This window comes from Rhagoletis zephyria, unplaced genomic scaffold, assembly GCF_001687245.7.
Source record: "Rhagoletis zephyria isolate East Lansing unplaced genomic scaffold, Rhagoletis_zephyria_1.1 Rzeph_scaffold_00646, whole genome shotgun sequence".
In the NCBI taxonomy this organism is placed as follows: Eukaryota; Metazoa; Arthropoda; class Insecta; order Diptera; family Tephritidae; genus Rhagoletis; species Rhagoletis zephyria.
The window spans coordinates 126,975-147,447 of NW_016157730.1; the positions used below are offsets into that span (position 1 = coordinate 126,975).

The following is a 20,473-nucleotide window of genomic DNA, read 5'->3' on the forward strand; positions in this document are numbered from 1 at the left end:
CCGATTCTTGGTTAGAAAACCTTGTTGGCCTGCGTAATTTACAAAATTTTTATGTAATGAAAACGGTGACTTAGGTTGATTATAGCGTTTTTAATGTTATTCTTAATATTCGCGTTCGCATTCGCACATTCGCATTCCGAAAATTCGCATTCGCATTCGCGAACGTGAAAAATATGACATTCAAAACATCTTTAATACATACATATGTATGTAGATGTGTATGTTCGTATATTTTATTGCACGAATCGGTTTTAATTATATGTACGGCAGCCCACTGCGCTTCGTTGCTTAAGGCCGGACCTGAACGTTGGAATGCAAATCGACTGTGTTTTTAAGAACGATTAACAGCTATCACGTAAACACATGGGCATTTCCAATCTGGCGTTACGTGACATTTGTATGCTAAAACGTAAAAAAAAAACAAGTAAAGGAGTAAAGTTCGGGCGAAACCGAACTTTATATACCCGGCGCAGATTTCAAATATCGTCCTTTCAACTTTCTTTAAACTACATTTGCATGATAAGCAGGGGTGTTTTCCCGATTTCAAACATTTTCGATTATGTATATGAGTTAGACTTAATGATATAGTTTAGCCATGTTTAGTAGAAATCGATAAAGTGGTTACCGAAATATACGTTTGTAGTCATAAAATTAGTGGTACCACGCCCAATTCCTAAAAGTCTATAGCAGTCTTACCCTGTGGGGAAAATCTCTAGTTCTGAACTGGTGCGCTTCTAGTACATTTAGACCCAGTACTGGTTCGCGATAAATCTCTTTTGCATACAAGCAACTGGCGAATTTAACATGGCGATGTCCTAGGAAGTGTCAATTGCCCCCCGCTGCACCCCATTTTCGATAGTTCTGAACTAGTCCTAAATTCTATAGTTCCGAACCAGTTCTAAAATCGACAGGCGAAAGAAAAAAGTATCATGATTTTTCAATCTTTTTGGTTCTTCCGTGTGTGCGATTTTAAGTTATTTTGGAAGAAATGTGTTTTCAATTTGAAATTTTAAGAAATGTACGTTTACATACCTTTAGCTGTAGCTGAGTTTGCAGAGGTGCTCGCTTCTTAGATTTCAGACGGTCCCAAGATGTTGAAATGTTAACACAAATTTTAGTTTTGTATTACCAGGCTATGAAAAAGCATCTGCGAAGCGCAGAATAGAAGCGTATTTGAACGAAAAAGCCGCCGAACATATATCTATGTAAAGTAAACAAGCCCCCCGCTGCATCCCTTATTCGATAGTTCCGAAATAGTTCTAAATTCAACAAATAGGATCTAGTTCGTTCTGCATCTCTTTTTCTTTAGTTCCGAACCATTTCTAAATTCGTCACTTTAGATATAGATTTCTAGTGAAAAAAACTGAAAAAAATTAGTTTCTTAAAAGTACCACTTTTCGCCGATTTTGGACTGGTGGGGATCTAGTTCCTATCGCACTAGTTCCTTTTTGGCGATAAAGACCTAGTACGGAACTATGATGATGTCATCATTTTTTGTTTGTTTATTTAATGAAAGAAAGTGAAAATTGCTTAAGAAGTTGACATATTCAAATTGTTGAAATTTTTACTCGCAACGTAGTAATTTTCAGATCTGCAGTTTAAGAATTTTTTCCAAGCAAGGGCCTATTAAAAAATACGGACTTTAGTTACATGTTATATTCAGATTAAAATTATTAAAATTTTGTTTCTTTTTTTTTAATTGCGATGAAGGATTCGAAGGTTTCCACCGCTTGGCTATGTTTTGAATTTGAATTCATTAAAAGCACGAAAAATCCACCTACTACACGGAAAAAAGTTTCCGCAAGTTCGCGCCATTTGAAGTTAGCATGTTTTAAGTGACACTACGTGAGAATACGGGATTTCAGCCGCTAGTAGTATCACTGGGCTTTTAACCCTATAAACAAAAAGTCTTAAAACCTACCTTTTACCTGATGTTTCATTTGCGAGAGTCCAATAATTTTTAGAAAAAATTACCTTACACCATGCATACGGAATTATCAAGAAATACGATTTTTATTCGATTTATAATATTTCACAATCAAATGGGAGTAAATAAAGATAAAAAAGTTAGCTACCTGCTTTTAAGAATATACTTGATCGCACAATATAGGTATGTACGATTACCTGCTAGGTCCTCCAACTGCGCAAAATTAGTATTAATACCTGCAATTCACACCGAACTTTTGGGGAATACGCAGTAAACTGCCCGCATCAGTACGCAGATATTTCTTAACCATTGTGAATTGCAGGTACCAATACTAATTTTCCACAGTTCGAGTACCCACAATGGGTAAGGAATACATCTAGAATAGGGGCGCTCGTTTTCGAAAAAAAATATGTGCGATTACCTGTTAGGTACTGGAACTGCGGAAAATTAGTATTGTTACCTGCAACGCAGAATTTATGAATTAATGATTTTAAAAAAAAGTTATTATGGCAATGTAATACGCGTTGGATTAAGGCTCTACGCAAAAAGAATCGATTTCTTAAAAAAATAGCGATGGAGAGCATTCAGTGAGTTTGCCGGTTTCCATGAGTGAAGACGATGCAGCTTTCTCTGTGGCTTCTATATCTTCTGGAAAGTGAGGAAGACCGTATACCACCTATGAAATTTCTTCAGAACCAAGTAAAATGCGCAACATATATGAAGCATATATTTGCAAGGACTGCGATGAGTGAAAGATTTGAAGCTAATATTGTGGAAGCTATAAGGACGGCAGATACCGAAAAAAAGAAAACTGTCTTAGAATCGTTTGAGTCATAGACAAGCCACGGCAAGTAAGTGGCAACTCCAATTATGGAAATACAGCAAGAAGATTTTTTTCGAATGTCACTTATTCTACTGAAGTAACTGGAGTTGATGAAGTGCTGATACAAAGACTGTATATCATTCTACAAACTTTATCTTCGGGTGTTATGACTGATGCTGAAAAGTTTGGTGTTGATGTATTGGAAACAGCAAGAATATATGTCAACAAATACAACTGGTATTATATGCCATCCTCGGCGGGCAAGCTATTGATCCATGGAGAGAATGTTATAAAACATTTTGCTGTATTACCAATCGGACAACTTTCTGAAGACGCACAAGAGTCCCGCAACAAAGACTACAATAAATTTAGGCTACATCGTAAGCCACACGCAAGAATCACCAAAGAACTTGACGAAGATGCTCTAAGCCTGTTGAAAATAAGTGAACTCATTCCAGATTGTGAAGAGATCGAAATCGCAAATAAATGAAGTATTTTGATAAATGTGTTTTTAATATGCAAAATATATACTATGTTTACTAAATAAGCTCAAATTGGTATACTGTTGAAAATTTGTTTTATTAGGGTGATTTTATATACTTTTCTTATGGCACCTACTATAATGCAATAGTTCAGCTTTTTTTTTTAAATGCAAGCTGTGCAAAAAATTTCAAACTATGGGCTGTGATGTTAGATTACAAGAAATGAATTGTCAAATCAAAGGGCTTGGCCTCAAGATGCGCAATTATATATAATTTTTTTAGTGGCGTTTAGTGGTCAATCACACCTTATCTAATATCTACACATTCCGGGCGTGGCGAAGCCTAGCGCATGGGAGGCCGACTGGTAGTTTTTATAATAAGAAGCCTAATTGGCCCATAAGTCAATTAGATATCGAAATATTCAGCAGGCTAATTGGTTACTAAAACACGTCGTCGTTCTCGCTATTAAATATTGGCTTTATTCCGCTAACTTATTTACAAGATGGTGTCCTGGGCGGTCATGTCTTAAGGGCTAGATTCATAACTCTGTCACCAATGGTATAGACCAGGCTTTCCAAAAGTGGGTCCCGCAAGCGTATGCCTGGGGTGCCGGTAGTGGCTATAGTATACTAGTGGTGCGGGCAATTCTTTAAACTTTCCGTACACAACGCAACGGTTTGATCAAACTTCATCAAAAAATTTTAATTTTTATTAAATTTACCTTCAGCAGCTCATTTCGCTCTTAAGCATAGTTCCCCAGTACCTTTTGTCAACGAAAAATTGAATCAGAAAAATTGCTGAAAACGTACCCTTTGCACAACCATTTTCAGCACTTTCGTAGAGCTAATCCGCGTTTCATCCACTTTTCTTCCCGTTTTCGGATTAATTTAGGGATTTTTTGCTGGCTGGGCTGTTCTCGTGACAACTTCACAATCACACTGTGAAAGAGCGAATTAACATTTTTAGGGGCAGTCGAGAACGATTTTAGAGGCAGTCGAGAACGAACTTATAAGAAGTTTGAAAACTTGTGAATTTTTTTGTTGCAACTTGCCGAAAGTACCGACGTAGTGGGACTTAATGTTCTTCTCGTGTTAGTGAGGTACCAATTCGGAATGCAAATCGAAGACGAACTTTTGATCAGCGAAGTACTTGAGACTTACACCACTAGTGACGAAAATTTCGATAAATTCGATAAATTTGTGCAGAAAAATGGTTTGAAATAAAGCAAGTGGAAGATGCCGCCACTAGATTTAAAACTCGTTTTGGATGACGCTGCGATAACAGAGGCCTGCGAGACACATCTTTGGTTTTTTTCTAGCACGTCGAGTTTTTTTATTGGTGACATGTATATTTTAGAATTTCTAGCAATTTGCATGAAAATCCCATAAGTAAACAAAGTAAATCAGAAAAACGTATGTAACTTCGAAGTTAACGCCAAGAAAATTCACCAGTAATTTAATGGAAAATGATTTTTTATTTTCTATCAATTTCCATATATTTAAAATAAAAAAAAAAAATAAAATAATTTTTCACTTAAATTGCTTTCGTGAAGTTGGCTGTAAAAGTTATTTTCTTAGCTTTAACGCGCATTACCATCGTTAGCGGTTTAGAGAAACCATTGTCGAATATTTTCCCAACCTTGACTCTGAGGATGTCTACAGCTGGATAACGAACCCGTTTTCATGTGACCCGAAAAGTAAACCTACTGGGATGACAAATTAAGCTTTTGAAAACCTTCTGGACATCAGTGACGACAGCACTTTGAATATTAAATACTAAGAGGGAGCCAAGAGAGTTCTGGATGAAGTGTATGCAGAAAACACTGCTGTTGGCAAGATTGCATTAAAAATACTAGTGACTTTTACTTTGACATTTCTATATGAGACTGCATTTTAAACAAATGCTACTATAAACAAATAATTTTTAAGCAAAAAACAAAACCGACTTTAATTCTCATATACAAATTTAAGATTATCGGTTATCTCTTCATGATCCAATGATCGGATTTAAACCAAATTAGAATGCGACTGCCTGTGAGGTAACACCTTTCCTCCAAAAAAATAATTATAGTAATCGGTTAACGTGGTCCAAAGTTATGCGGTAACATACATAAAAAAATATATACTAATAAAAAAATATTCCGACGAATTGATAACCTTCTCCTTTTTCTGAAGTCAGCGTTAAATGATTTCAGGGTAAAATTGTCAAAGCTCCCAATAAACTTAATGGAAATAATGAAATCATCAAAATAATTTCAGTCCTCACATTAAAGCTAAAGGAGCTAAAGTTTGTATTGTGCTTTCGTGTTTTGGTAGACATTTGAAGAGTAGGGGTGCCGCGGTGAATAAAGTTTGGTATAGACACAAAACACCTTATGTCTAGTATACAATAACTTAAATTACATTTTTTTTCTCTCGCTTAATTTAGGAAATAATTTCTTCGAAATATTTACCTAACCCAAATAAAAAATTGTGCAAATATTACTGCATACTTAGATTTACTTGTAAAATATTACGCTATGATATATTCATTGCTTCTAGTAAATAATCAACACATTTTCTACGCAGCAACACAATTTGTTCAGATCTATACATATGTATGTATGTATGTTTATACATGAAAGGAATAAGGTCACATTTACCATTTTTCTAAGAAAACGATTCTAGGCTTAATGAAATAAAAAATAAATATAAATGGGGACACGCCGAATGTACTTATTTATGTACAAGTTTTTATGCCGACAGAGTTTTTTCACATTTTCTTGGAAAACAAAATCCACATCAGACATATCTGAAATATAGTTGTAATTACAATACGTAACCAAGTAAAATTTGATAATTTCAATGCGTTTTTGTACACTGTAAGTACCCTGTAGGGAAACGAACTAGTGCGAAACTGGTTCGGTTCTAGTGCGTTTGGAACCATGACTAGTGCGCGTTAATTCTCTTTTGCATGCTAGCGACTGGCGAAGTTAACATTGCGATGTCCTAGGAAGTGTCAATTGTCCCCCGTTGCATCCCTTTGGCTCTAGTTCCGACCAGTTCCAAATTCGACAGATGAGATCTAGTTCGTTCTGCATCCCCTTTTCTTTAGTTCCAAACCAGTTCCTAATTCGACAGATGAGATCTAGTTCGATCTGCATCAATTTTTTATATGTAGTTCCCAACCTGTTATAAATTCGTCACCTTAGATGTACATTTCTAATCAGGCTTGTCGAAACATTTCCCTTCTATATTAAATACGATCGGTTGAAGGAAGGACAATACAATCACAAATGTTTAAACGCATTTATTAAAAATTTATAAACCACATTAGTAGTAGTAGTAGTATTAAACTTAAGTAGTAAGTAAAAAACAAAAGTGCGTTCTGCTTAAAAGTAAAAATATTAGTTCACTTTGTCTTACTTGTCTAAATTTAAGCATATTGATTTTTAAGTAAATTCAGTTCTTTTTAAGCTTATATGTATATGAAGTACTTCGAAAGTTTTTGTCGTACTTAACTTAAATAAGATATACAGTCAGTCAATAAAGTTTAGGTACAGTGAAGTTTTTACAATACCGGCAACTATTTTTTAAATATTTTATTTTTCCCTAATTTTTTATAAAAATATGGTTAATTCTACACCAAAAACCCCAAAAATCAGAGTTCCAAACCTTATGCAAAATTAAAGAAAACTCTGCGAATTTCCATCCAAGTATTGCAATTTACACTCTTTAGAAAAAAGTTAAGTACTCAGTTATTAGCCCATTCAATTTTAGTATAACAAAGTGCAAGTTTGAGGTAGCTAGGACTTACCATTGATATTTAGCCATTTTTTTTTTGTTGTTTGGTAAGTCCTAGCTTCCTCACACTTGCACTTCTGATTTGCTTGACCTTGGTTTGACGGTCCAAACAGGAATCTTTATTTACGGTTGATGGATAGCTCGTTTCCAATGGATGGTGGCAAGAAAGTGGCTGACTTACGTGTAATGATTTTGTATTACCGGCTTATGGTGACTCAATTGCTGTCAAATGAATAGTCCCGATTTGATGCTCACAACTTCTTTATTCTACGCAACAACATGGCTGGGGATTTGCCGGAAGGAATGTGACGGCACCTTTTGTCTCTATTAATTTCCACTGAGGGGTGAGTATCGACTCGCCGAATGCCGCCCGCTTTTAATACCAGCTTTTAATCCACTTTAATTACTTGGTTGTAATTCCGTTCTTGCGAGGGCTGATTAGTGTGGTTCGCTACGTGTTCAATTCCAAACAGAAATATATTTTTCTAGTCTGGTGGTATGTTTTATCGTATGTCAGTGTGGGCGTTTTCATAGTGGCCATGTCAATTCGTGTCTATACTGATATAATCGTTCGTGTCTTGAATAACTATTGGTTACGTACATTCATCTGGCAATCCCCCCCATTTTGAAGTTTAGCTTTGACAGTTTTGTTATGTTTATTATTCTCTATATTTCTCTATTATTTGGCCAATAAAAATAATAGATCACTTCATTATACTAAAATGGAATAGGCTAAAAAACTTTTTCTAGAGAGCGTTAATAGAAAGTGAATTATTTTAATGAAATTTTGCAGAATTTTCTTAAATTTTGCACAAGGTTTGGAATTCTGATTTTCGGGGATTTTGTTGTAGAATTGACCATATTTTTATAAAAAATTACCGAAAACTAAAATATTTAAAAAATAGTTGCCCGTATTGTAAAAAATTCGTTGTACCTAAACTTTATTGACTGACTGTATTAAGGTAGCTGTGCTGGATTGCATAAAAAAAAAATTAATTTGTCTTTTCTTAAAAAAAAGGTAGCTGTGGTGGCTTGTATTTTTAAATAAATTTAGTGAGAAAGTGATAATTATTTTGACACCTTTTTTTTAAATGTCTCTTTTTCTGCAACTGCATTGCCTTTCTCAATTGTCCTTCAGGATCTTGGCCTTTGTTTATGGAATCACTAAGTATAATGATTATTAAGCAACTCAAAAACTATACCAGCGTGATTACCGACGTATCCTTTTGAGAGGTAGCCGCACCCTTATAAGAGGAATAAGACCCAAACTTTTAAGGTCAAAATTTCAGTAGGTTGCGTATGTATGGCCTTTTCAATTTTATAAATTATCATTATTTTTAAGTGGAAAAATAAAACTCAAAATTAATGATAATCTCTGCGCGAAAAAATAAAAATCATAAAATAATCATTATTTGTAATCCCAAAAATAAAAATCAAATAATAATTATTTCCGTTTGAGCGAAAAAATAAAACTCAATAATAATTCATAAAATAATGATTAAATGCTGATTTAAATTATTTTACTCATAATGATTACCTTCCCTGCTTTTAAAATTTGAAATAAAATAGTTTAGTGAAAGTACCACATTTCACTGCTTTTGGACTGGTGCGGGACTAGTTACTATCGGACTGGTTCGTTTTTGGCGAAAAAGAACTAGTACTGAACTAGAAATTTGGTTCACTAGTTCGTGTTTTCCCTACAGGGTATTGATTAAGATTTTAAAAGAGATTAACTATAACATGCAGAAAAAACAATAACATTGGTAGGCCTTATTTAGCCCACCCTGTACATACATTTGTACATGTGTATGTATGGCTTTATTCTTAAACGCATTAATGCAAAGCATCAGTCTCTTTTATTTCTAAGGTATGACTCATATCAATATCCAATATGCGCAACCATAACGAAATACCAATTTTCAATAAAGTTGCGCAAATTCAATACTTTTATCTCTTATGGTTGAGAAATAAAAGAGACTGATGCTTTGCATTAGTGCGTTTAAGAAGACAGCCTATGTATGTACATTAAGGTGCGCATCGAAAATGCTTTTTTTTTTTGGAAATTTCAAGGCTCTACACCCTAATTTGATTCGTTTTTTATATAATTTAATGTATTATTTCATATTTTTATAGATTTTTTGAAGGTAATTTAGAGGTCGCGACCTGCCGATTTAAGTCCGAAAATTTGTAGATTTATTTGTTTTTGAATGACTATTTTTGATTAGATTGAAATTACTGTTACGTTGGTGGACCCCGTGGTTTTTGTCCGATTTCAAAAATATTTAAGACGGAGCTTAAAGAGGGTAAACACAATGTGTGCCACCACAATTTCCTAAAATTTCTTGAAAAACCACTTGTTCGCTAAAGAGCGATGGTATACACTTAGGTCTCTTTTTATGCGGTACATGCGTTCCTCAGAAAGTCGCATAAAAAAGTTCTTTACTTTCATACAAAAACAGGGGATGCGTTCCAGCACTTTTAAAAACCGCATAAATTCAGATACCTCGTGTAAAGAATTCTAAAAAACCGCATACAAAAATCCAGTGGGGCAATATTAAGCAAAAAAACCATTTATTTCTTCACTTCAATTCTTATTATTCCATGTAAAACTGAACATTAATGAAATAAACAAATTGTATCTGTATTTTAACAAAAAAATAAATAAAAATACCACAATAAATACATAAATTATATAAAATACAAAGACTTATTATTTATCAGAAGCATTGTCTCTTAGACACTCAAAAAAATGCATAAAAACTCTCAAAAAAGCAAAATCGCTAAAGCGAAAAAATGGTTTAAATCCGCACAAAAAAAATCGCATAAAAATGGACCTAATTGTATATCAATTTTGAATTAATATTCATGAATTCTTTAGCCACACTGCTCAAAAAATCTGAAAGTACGGTAAATAAACAATATAAATTTAAGGCCGTATTTAGGAAAAGCCGCCTAACTTCGAAAATTTTTATGCGATTGCAATAAATGAGCTAGCAGTTTATTTAAAAATATATTTAATTTTAGATAGTACTACATATTTTGAAATTGTGGAAATTATCGATGCTCAAAATTAAAAAAAAAATAAGAGAATATATTGTTATATACTATTTTAAAGGCCTATATATCCTCTGCTCAGATCATATTCGATCTTAGAAATCGAATCCAAAATAGTCATTCAAAAACACATGCATATATAAAAAGTCGTATTTTCTGACCTAAATCGACAAGTCGCCACCTCTAAATTTCCTTTAAAAAATCTATAAAAATAGGCAATAATATTTCTCATAAAATACGAATAAAATTAGGTGGTTGGGTCTTGATATTTCCAAAAAAAGCATTTTCGATGGGCACCCTAATGTACATACATACAAACAGCATACCCTACAAAACATCCGCCGGTTATATGACTGGGAGATCTGCAGCCTGTACGCATGAACATCCTACTAGAAAAATACTTTTCAGACTGACTGATTCTCAATACACTCAAATAAAAACCAATAGAAGCAGTCTTTATACATCAAAAGACATGCTTGCCAGTCAAGATATTTAATACAAAGATTCGCAGTCCAAACTTTTCTTGTTCAACTGGCACGGATTATTGACTTATTTTTCTGAACATGTTTCTAGATAAAGCTGAAAACAGTAAAATGAATTGCGTCACACCATAAAAGAAAACATCAACCGAAATTTCGTTTAAAAAAAGAGAGACTTCGATGGATCCAATAGTTAAAACTATTAATTTCGATCTTGAATCAGACAACGTTGGTTCCACTGTGAAAAACGGAGAGTATAGCCGTCTTCGATTCGCCGACATTACCAGTGTGGAGAAACAAACGAGCAACTGACGTAAACCATTCAAAAAAGTATAACTTGTCTAATATCTTCATAGAGAGCATACAGAGAAGACCTCATAGAGAGTTAGACCGCTTTAATGAGGTATCCTCCAAAGGTACATTGAATAAGTAGCAGCAGGGTTGCAATTTTTGATATTTTTCAATGGAAGTGGTCAATGAATTGTAATTTTAAGTACCAAACCAACAAAATACACTACACGTAGCCTGTTTTATTTGCTCTAATGCTGCTACCTATTTGATGTGCCTTAGATATCCTCATACTATCTTGTGTTGCATTCAAGTGGATAACTTTGTTGTTGCTTTCACATACAGTGCATAGAAGTAGCAAATCGAAGGTGGCTTATACTTGTACATACATATGCATATGTATATGTATATGGAATCATCGACTTTACTAAACCTTAACCTAAATGTGAAGGTCGTTTTCGCTATTTTTGGAAGCTCTTATTTGTATATCAGCTATACTCAGTACCTCCACTAGAGCCTCCAGCCAACGATAATCCTCTTGTTTTATTAGGGTTTCTCAATTTTCTCGATTTTCAACAGAAGCCCATTAATAAAAATACGAACTAAACTATTACTTTTTGTTCCAACAATTTTGTAATTTCACATAGTATTTTACATTATTACGAGTGTATTGTTTCTACTGCGGTAGATGGGAAATGCCAACCTAATCGTAGTCCCCACCACGACCTCCACCGTATCCACCACGTGAACCACCACCTCCGCGTCCACCGCGACCTCCGAACCAACCACCGCCATTTCCACCACGCTCACCGCTCTCCTCGCTGCTGCTATCGCCTCCACGGCCACCACGCCCGCCCCATTGAGCCGAAACTGGACTGAACATCAAGAGGCATCCAAGCAGAACCATTAAGCAAAGTGTGAAAGTTTTCATGATGATTGTCGACAGGTAGGCACGTATTGGATTGATAAGCTATCTAATTGCGTTGGTAGCTGTATGACCAGTGCGACTGTTTCTTTACAGTGTTGTGGCATTGGCATTTGCATAGGTCTTTTATAGTGATCGGGCGACGTGTTTTGTCTTAATCGGATGTCATCTTTACAGGGAACCTATTACTTTAAGAAATGGATTGCGGTAATGGAAATCACGTTGATTATTGAGAAGATGATAATTAAATACTATTGTTAGTATTAAAATATGAGCGAGTGTTTACGGATTTTATATGTATGCTTGAGTGCAATATTTGTTTATTATTATTAATATTTTGTTTTTGTTTTTCTGCACTTTCCTTCGGTTGCTGCCAATTGCTTGCGATTGATTTGTTTCAATCAGGGAAACCTCAAAACACAACGAAGCCGGCAAAGTGGAACAGAAAAAAAAGTGAAAATGATTGCAAAGCGAAATATAACCCCGTCAGTGTCAATTACAATAACAACAAATGCAACGAAATTCACATGAACAAAGACCGGTGTGCGCTCGACTGCTATGAGCGTCAGCGCGGACAATCCCCCAGAACAGCACTTATTTAACATCGAATTTTTAATCAGAATTTCGGTATAAATAGCAGATTCGTTTGTGAGCTTAACGCATACGATTACACACAGCAGTCGCGAAATGAGAATCTTTGCATTTGTTAGCTTCTTGCTTGCCTTATTTGTGGCCGTAAGCGGTGAGTTGAGATGATTGCGATTAGCTTATAATTATAGAAAACAATAAATGCATATTTAAAAAAAAACGCAAAAATAAAATAATTTTTTACATATAGATTACTGCGTGCAATAATATTTCGAATGTATAATTTTTGCTTTCTTTTTGTACATTGCAGCCCTCCCATACCCAATGCCTGAGCCCTTACCAGGCGGAGGAGGCGGCGGTGGCGGTGGTGGTGGCCTCTGTGGAGGTGGCGGTGGCGGCGGCGGCGGTGGTGGTGGTGGTGGCGGTGGAGGCGGTGGTGGTGGCGGCGGCGGTAGTTGCTAAATTAATTTATTCCCTCACCCCTGCACAACCTCCAAGCCGAAGCGTTTTTTTTTCGGCTGTGACTGTACGCACCCATTATTCTATGTATTTGGACGAATTTTAAAGAATACAAAAAAAAAAAAACATTTAAAAACTTAAAAAACAAAAAACGAGTTTTTATTTCTGGAGCTTGTACCTCTGTCCCAATTTTAACCTCATTGTTGTTGGTCCAGTTTTTTTAAAGCACTCGAAAAAAGAAGGAAAGTATAATTAGCATAGATTCAGAGCTCCTTCTCTAATTTGCTGTGTGTGCCTTGATGTTGTCCCATAAATGTAGGAACCTATACCTAAGCTCCGCCTTCGAACGGTAGATGGACATTCATTGCTGAAGTTCATTGGCCAATGGCTGCCGAGCAGGACAGGGCAGGACTTGGAATCGAACCTGGGCGGGTCCTTGTCTCAAGAAACTTGTTTGAACTTTTCCTACCAAAATTGGTAGAATTTTTTCTGTTAACTAGTAAGTTAATAGTTCTTGATTGTGCGGAAGATTTGCGGGCCTTTGTATCTTGGAGACGGCGAACACCGCAGACGATGCAACGATGCGCGTATGAGCTTTGCAATAATAGTAGTGACACAGGGCGGGCGATTAAAATACAGCGGATCCGCTGGCTCGGCCAGGTAGTACGAAGGTATACCAACGTTTCAGCTGTGAAAGTATTCAACGCGGATCCTGCTGCTGCTGCTGGCATAGGAATAGGAACGCCTCGTGTGCGATGGAAAGACCAGGTGGAAAAAGACCTTGGCCCGAATCGTAAGATTAAAAACCATACGAAAAATAAATTACATGACACCTCAGACATATTTTACGTGACGAATAATTCAATGGCTTCACTTGGTATTTCCAATTGGCGGCAGTAGGCTCAGAAGAGAAACGGATTGCGTGCTTTATTGTACTCGGCCAAAGTAGCTAAAGCGTTACAGCGTCAATCACGAAAAAGGAGAAGAAGGTTGATAGTTCAAAGTGAATTTTGGCTCTGCTCAAAACTACAAATAAGTTTACCATGGTTTTAAAATGTGAAAACAAACATATAGCTTACATTGGACGCATAAAAACTGGATAACTTGAAATGTCTTGATCATACATTTACTAGTCTTAAGCCAGGATTATTTGAATAGGTATCAACATCTAACCATTTTTTTATAGTCACTATATTTTATAGGTCCGTCAAAAACCCCAAAAAATGCAATGGGGGACCAATTAAAAATCTTTAGTATTAAAAAATTATTGAATAAACCTTTGGTTTTTTTTTTTTAATGGAACTCTCCTGCAGAAAACCAGAGTTTTCCGATCTTCATTTTCAAGAATTATATACCATTTCTAAGAAAAAGCTATTTTCCCCCATAAAAAAATACATGGAAAACTGTGAATGACCTCTAAATATTTTTTTTGATTTCAAAATAAAAAAATAAGGGTACGTTTTTTCGATATAGAACAATCCTAGGGTGTGAGAGCATTAAAATTCCCACTTTACTTTTTTTTAGCCCACTCTAATGTACATACATTGGTGCCCTGGGATTTTTTAACGTCCAGTGTACCTATTCATGTGAATAAAATATCCCCACTTTTGATGACACAAATATGGTTACCTGTTCAAATAAGGCGGGAGGTATGTATGTTTAATGTGTACATATGTTTTAGTTTCGAATTTACGATTTTATACATATGACAAACATATCAATTCCTAGGAAACTTTAAGTTGTGCGCCTTGTAAAGAACTAATCGAACTAAATTATTTGCCTCGTATATTCCTAGAAATTTAATTGTTTAAATAAAAAAAAAATAAGTAAACTTGAAATACATTTTATTTAGAATCTGCATTAAAAGCACGACTAACCGGTTTAAAATTAAATTAATTATTTATCTACTCGTGGCAATTAACGTGTTTACCGGAGTGCATATCTGCACGTGTAGGCAAATCATCAAAACTTGACAGTGATATTCATACTTACATATGTATGTAGACAGACAGCACTTATGTTTATATATGGGGCATATTTCATATCGGACACCAAATTTGGTGTCACACTTTCGATTGGCTTCAACTTTTTTATGGGTTCTATACATGAAAAAAGGTAACACGTGTTCGAGGAATTTTTTTTCTTTTTTTTTCTAATTCTGACTAATCATATACTTTTTAAAATCCTTATACATATATCGGGTTCTGCTCATCGTATAACGTCGTTTTAAAGCTTAACGTCATTTTAAAGCTAAAGAAATGGGCTTTACATTTCTATATATAAGATGGTCAAGGTTATCCAAAGCTAACTTAGCTATTATCACTTGAACTTTTTGAAATAGATTTGCATAGTGAATACCAGTAAATTAGGAATTTAAAATTATACCGTCGTATTCCTTGTTTAATTCTCTGTTTTAAAAAAATGGGCGTTTTTCAAGAACTATTTTTGAAATAATTTTTTTTTATGACGAGAGGCTTTTTTTGTGTGAGTCAACAAATTTTTGTAAATTGTATACGAAGAGTTATGACAAGATATATTTATCAAGGTGTTAAACATCGGGTTTTTGCAAGAATTCCAGGTATTATATTTGTACGACAAGATTTTTCTGTAAGGCGAGAAAATGTAGAGAAATGGGCGTGGAAACTGCAGGACTAAAGTTAGCAGTTATTGCGGATTTCGGTAGAATATCGCTTCGTTAACAATATTTGTTCCACAACTTTTTCAATCAAAGAATATTCTAGAAATGGGCATGGTTACATTAAAACCAAAGTTCAAAAATTTAGACTTGATTGTGGATTTCACCAGAATATCTATATGTATTGAAAAAGTTGTGGAACAAATATTGTTAACGAAGCGATATCCAGCCGAAATCCGCAATAAAATCTGCGTTTTGCTAACTTAAGTCCTGCAATTGCCACGCCCATTTCTAGCGGTTTTTCGCATTAAAGAAAAATCTTTCCATTCAAATATTATATCTGGATAGGTATTTTATAGGAATCCGCAATAAAATTTTATTTTTTGCGAAAATCCGATGTTTAACACCTTACTAAATATATCTCTACATAAGTTTTCGAAAACCAATTACAAAAAATTGGTGATTTTCACAAAATAAACCATCTCGTCATAAAGAAAAAATATTTAAAAAATAGTTCTTGAAAAACGACCAAGACCAAGTTTTTATAGAGAATTAAACAAGGATAACGATGGTATAATTTTAAATCCTTAATTTACTGGTCTTCACTATGCAAATCTACTTCAGAAACTTCAACTGTTAATAGCTAAGTTAGCTTTAGTATAACCTTGACCATCTTATATGTAGAAATGTTAATCCCGCTTCTTTGGCTTTAAAATGACGTTAAGATGATGTCTCTACGACGAGCAGAATCCGAGATATAACGATTTGAAGAAGTACATGATTAGTTAGAATCACGAAAAAATGCAAACTTTGACAGATCATATCTCCGAAGAAGAAAAAGAGGAAAACAATTTTTCGAACACGTGCTAGCTTATTTCATGTATAGAACCGATAAAAACAAATTTGAAACGAATCGGAGACATGACATAATTCTTTTTACGAAATCCGTCCGACTTAAAAAAGAATGGCTCATATACGTAGTGCATTATAGATACATATGTATGTATGTATGAATATGTATCCAGTAATAATGTTTTAGTATGCAATGAATATCATTGAACTCGCATCTCGATTAATCTTGTTTGTTAACAACGCATATGAATACCGCTCTAGCTCACATTTTTAATCCCACATTTCTAACAATGCCATTGAACAATTAATAATACTTATGACAAGATTTTGTGTATGCATTTTGATCGCAATATTTACGGTACTTATTTAATTACTTAAGTGTTTTTTGTTCGTTTTTAAAAATAAAGTAAGCGGCCTTAGCGTGAGTTTCATTTTCGGCCGTAATCGTTCATATGTTTATATGTAAGTACATATATTCATTACGGGCGAATGAAAAAATTTATATATGGCTGAATCCACAACGAAGTTGACAAAATGTTTTTTTGTCGGCCAACAAGAAAATATCTTTTTTCTATCCCATTTGTGTCCTGTTACGACTCATTTGAAGTAATAAGAAGTAATGTATTCCAGCTCCCTACGACACCAACAAATATTTTGTCGTAAGCGACATTTCGTTGCAGCAGTCTCCAAGAAACTTGTCCTTAAATTAAAATATATATCTATCCATAAAATTTTAATGATGCAAAAACGTTTCATATCCAAATTCCAATTGATGATAACACCGTTTTTCCAGTAAGCGTAGCATCTTTGCTGGTGGCTCTTACAACGCTTTTCGACAAATTAATGTAATAAATATAGTAATAAGAGGTCTTTGATTGCTCATCATAGGTCATTTTATAAAAATTGGAGAAATGCTTTTGTATAGTCTCCAATTTGAAGGTTGAGCATTGAAGAGAACAAGCGCAGTTGAAAATCTGCTGAATACAAAAACAAAATTGATTCACTTACAACGTTTTTCCACATTACCGTGTCTGGTAATATTTTTTTAATACCACTTTCCCATTTCTTCCTGAATATTCCTCCCCACTATTTCTTAGCCTCTTATTTTTCAAATCTTTCCAATTTTCGAAATTTACTTTACGTTTTTTGCCATTGTTGCACTTTTGCATTACGCTTGTTAATTCTAAATTGGCTTGGCCATGGTCATCTGCACTTAAACGTTTTTCTACTCACTACTGACTTTGGAACGTATAATACGCGAGAGTAGTTTTAACGGTAATATGCGAAAAAACTAGTTTTGAGTAAATTGGCGCTTACAACGTTATTCGTGGCGACCATTCAATTGTCGCGCTGAATATTTTTTTTTTTAAGTCGGAACGTATAAGTGTCCCGACATTTCATTTGTACCGATTAAATCCTGATTTTCAGTGTTTTTCTTATTAATTTAACAAGAGTCTTCTTTTACTCCGGCCCAAAAACTATTTTTCGCACAAACGTGTCAGCTCTTCCGTTATCCCAAAGAACATAGAATATAGGGGAGCCACAAACATAGATCTATGATTTCTATGCTCTTTGGGTTATGTTTTATTCTGTCAAACTGGTTCTCTCGCTATATTGCAGTCATCATTCTTGTACATTTTTTTTTAAGATTTTATAATTATTTGTTATGTTTTGTTTATGTTTTTTTTTATTGCAACGATTCTAACTTGTATTTGGTGAAATTATAAAAAATAACACTAACCCCTCAAAAAATTCATGGTTATGAGAAATATAAGCTGTAGCTTAGCATAGACCAGAAATCCGTTTTTTTTTACAATTTTCATTGGTAATCAGTGTTGCCAAACATGGGCTTTTCCTACCAAAACTGGTAGGTTTTTTCCATTTGGTAGGTTGGTAGGCTTGATTGGATTTTGGTAGGTTTCGGGACTACGAGTAATAGTTATTTGAGAAAAATAGAAAATATGTATCTCTAAACATTTTAGCAATTTTTTTTACATGAATATTTCACCGGTGCGTTCGTATAACGGCGGCCGCAAACATGATTCCTCAGTACAAACGTGAACCCTTATTATTGCCAATATACAATACGAACATCCATATATACTTTATGGCGTACTTTAACCAAGATTCCAGGAAAGTCTGCCAATGGGCTTGTACCCAACCATATTCTGGGCGGAGGTCTTCGCAATCGAAGTCTGTGTTCGCGAATTTTATCGTAGAAGGCAAATGAGACCAGAATAAATATTATGTCAGATATTCAGGCAGCGTTAGAAGCCTTAGAGTCTTTTAAAACGGCATCAAGGCTTGTGAACTCTTAAACCATCTGGGAGCGTACCGCTGTGGAGGGTTCAGGGACATGAAGGGCTTGAAGGCAACGAAAGGGCTGACTGTCTTGCAAAGAGTGGAGCCCAAATGCGTTTGCATAGTTCCGAGCCTTTTTTCGGTACATCTACAGGGATACACTGCAGACCTACTTAGGAGCTAGCTGGGAATTGCTGCACACTGGCGGAAGTCGAAGCGAATAAGACAATCAAAGAGATTCATAACTTTTCAGGAGGAACTCCGAAAGATACCTTGAACTTAAAACTTTTACTGGCTACCTGACAGCACACTGCATGTTAACGTACCGATTGAATTAAAGGGTCTTTCTGTAGAAACTGACTGTAGGTTTTGTGGGCCGGTGAAGGAAACCCTAGAGTATATTCTATGTGCCTGTCCACGAAGCATGAATAGTAGATTGATGTACCTTGGGGAAGAATTGTCTTCTTCATCTAAAATTTGGAACATGGCATCATCCAAAGTGCTGAGCTTTTTAAATAGCCTGATATTGGAGCGCTTACAATTAGGATTTAGCACAATATATCTTCTTAGGTCGCAACGCGGGTATCTCCGATGTAATAATAATAATATAGTCACTTGACACGAATAAAGACGCTCGAGTGTTTTGACGGCGAAAAAGGATGCGTGAAAAAAATTTGCAAAAAAAGACGCGTAAACATGGATTCAACATCATTCCGGAAAAGCTCTTTGGGGAATTCGTATACTCGCAAACATAGTTGACCGCGAAAATAAGTCTTCTTCGTCTTTCTTCCCCATCAAAGAGGTTAACGCGTCTTTCTTTGCCCTCGCCCATGTTAAGAGTTCTTCTTCGCCGAAATTTTTTACGCTTCTTTTTTCGCTGTCAACTTTTGAGCTCGCGTCTTTATTCGTATCTAATGACGATATGTATGTACATATATAAAGTAAAATGAATCGTTATACGCAGCTAATTTGTTTTTATTGTACTAGCCGTGTTTTAGTTTTACTAAATGTTATGATAGCTATGTTTTTAATAAATTTGACATTAAAAAAAAATATTAAAACTGAAAAAAATGTTTGGTAGGTTTTGATTGGTTATAGTAGGAAATTTTGGTAGGGTAAAAAATGTGTCTGTGGCAACGCTGTTAGTAATAGCAAAAATATGGTTCACTATGCTCTAAGCGCAATCTGTGTGAAAGATGACAATTTTTGGTCAATATCTTAGGCTTTCCCAAGTCCATCAAAGATCAAGTGCTAAACAAATTGTTTCTTAGCTTACTTCGATTCTCTACAAAAAAGGTCCATATACTAAATTATGTACGACTAATACTTTCGAAGGTACTTGCAATTTTATTAAAAAATATATTAATTAATGTATTTAATAAATTTTAGTACGTGTTGCTCATTTTCTACATATACAAAATCGTCGAACATATTTCATATGGAAAAAAATGACTGACAGCGTCAACAAAAAAATGGTTAAAAATCAATGGCAAGCCCAAGCTACTTCAAACTTGCTCTTTATACCACTGTCATTTAATGGGCTACAAAATTGATTTCGTAATTTTTACGAAAGTTTGGGTATTTTTTTTTAATATTGCACAAAGTTTGAAGCTCGGTTTTGGTTAAAGAATAAAGTATACTTTTATAACAAGTATTTTTTAGCAAAAAAACCGACTTCAATTCTCATATAAAAAAAAAATATATATATATATATATATCTCATGATCCACTGATCGGATCTTAACCAGAGTATTAGTGTGGGACCACCTCTGAGACACTACCTTTCCGATGCAAAGTTCGAAATCGGTTGACGTGGTCCAAAGTTATGCGGTAACATTCATAAAGAAAAACAAAAAAAAAAAAAAAAAAAAAAAAAAA

General features: G+C 34.7%; 1 protein-coding gene and 1 long non-coding RNA gene across 2 annotated transcripts; one reads left to right on the forward strand and one right to left on the reverse strand.

Annotated features, from left to right (window-relative positions):
* Positions 1–11,443: 11,443 nt before the first annotated feature.
* Positions 11,444–12,343, reverse strand: LOC108360865 (uncharacterized). The gene is made up of 2 exons (XR_001847197.1): positions 12,288–12,343; positions 11,444–11,948 (listed from the first exon to the last, which is right to left on the reverse strand). It is a non-coding gene; the product is annotated as an uncharacterized LOC108360865 (long non-coding RNA).
* An 11-nt stretch (positions 12,344–12,354) lies between these two features.
* On the forward strand, positions 12,355–12,959 carry LOC108360864 (putative glycine-rich cell wall structural protein 1). The gene is made up of 2 exons (XM_017613314.1): positions 12,355–12,502; positions 12,659–12,959. Exons 1-2 carry the CDS (start codon positions 12,448–12,450, stop codon positions 12,808–12,810), a joined length of 207 nt encoding a protein of 68 aa, XP_017468803.1. The 5' UTR covers positions 12,355–12,447; the 3' UTR covers positions 12,811–12,959.
* The last annotated feature ends 7,514 nt before the right edge of the window (positions 12,960–20,473 follow it).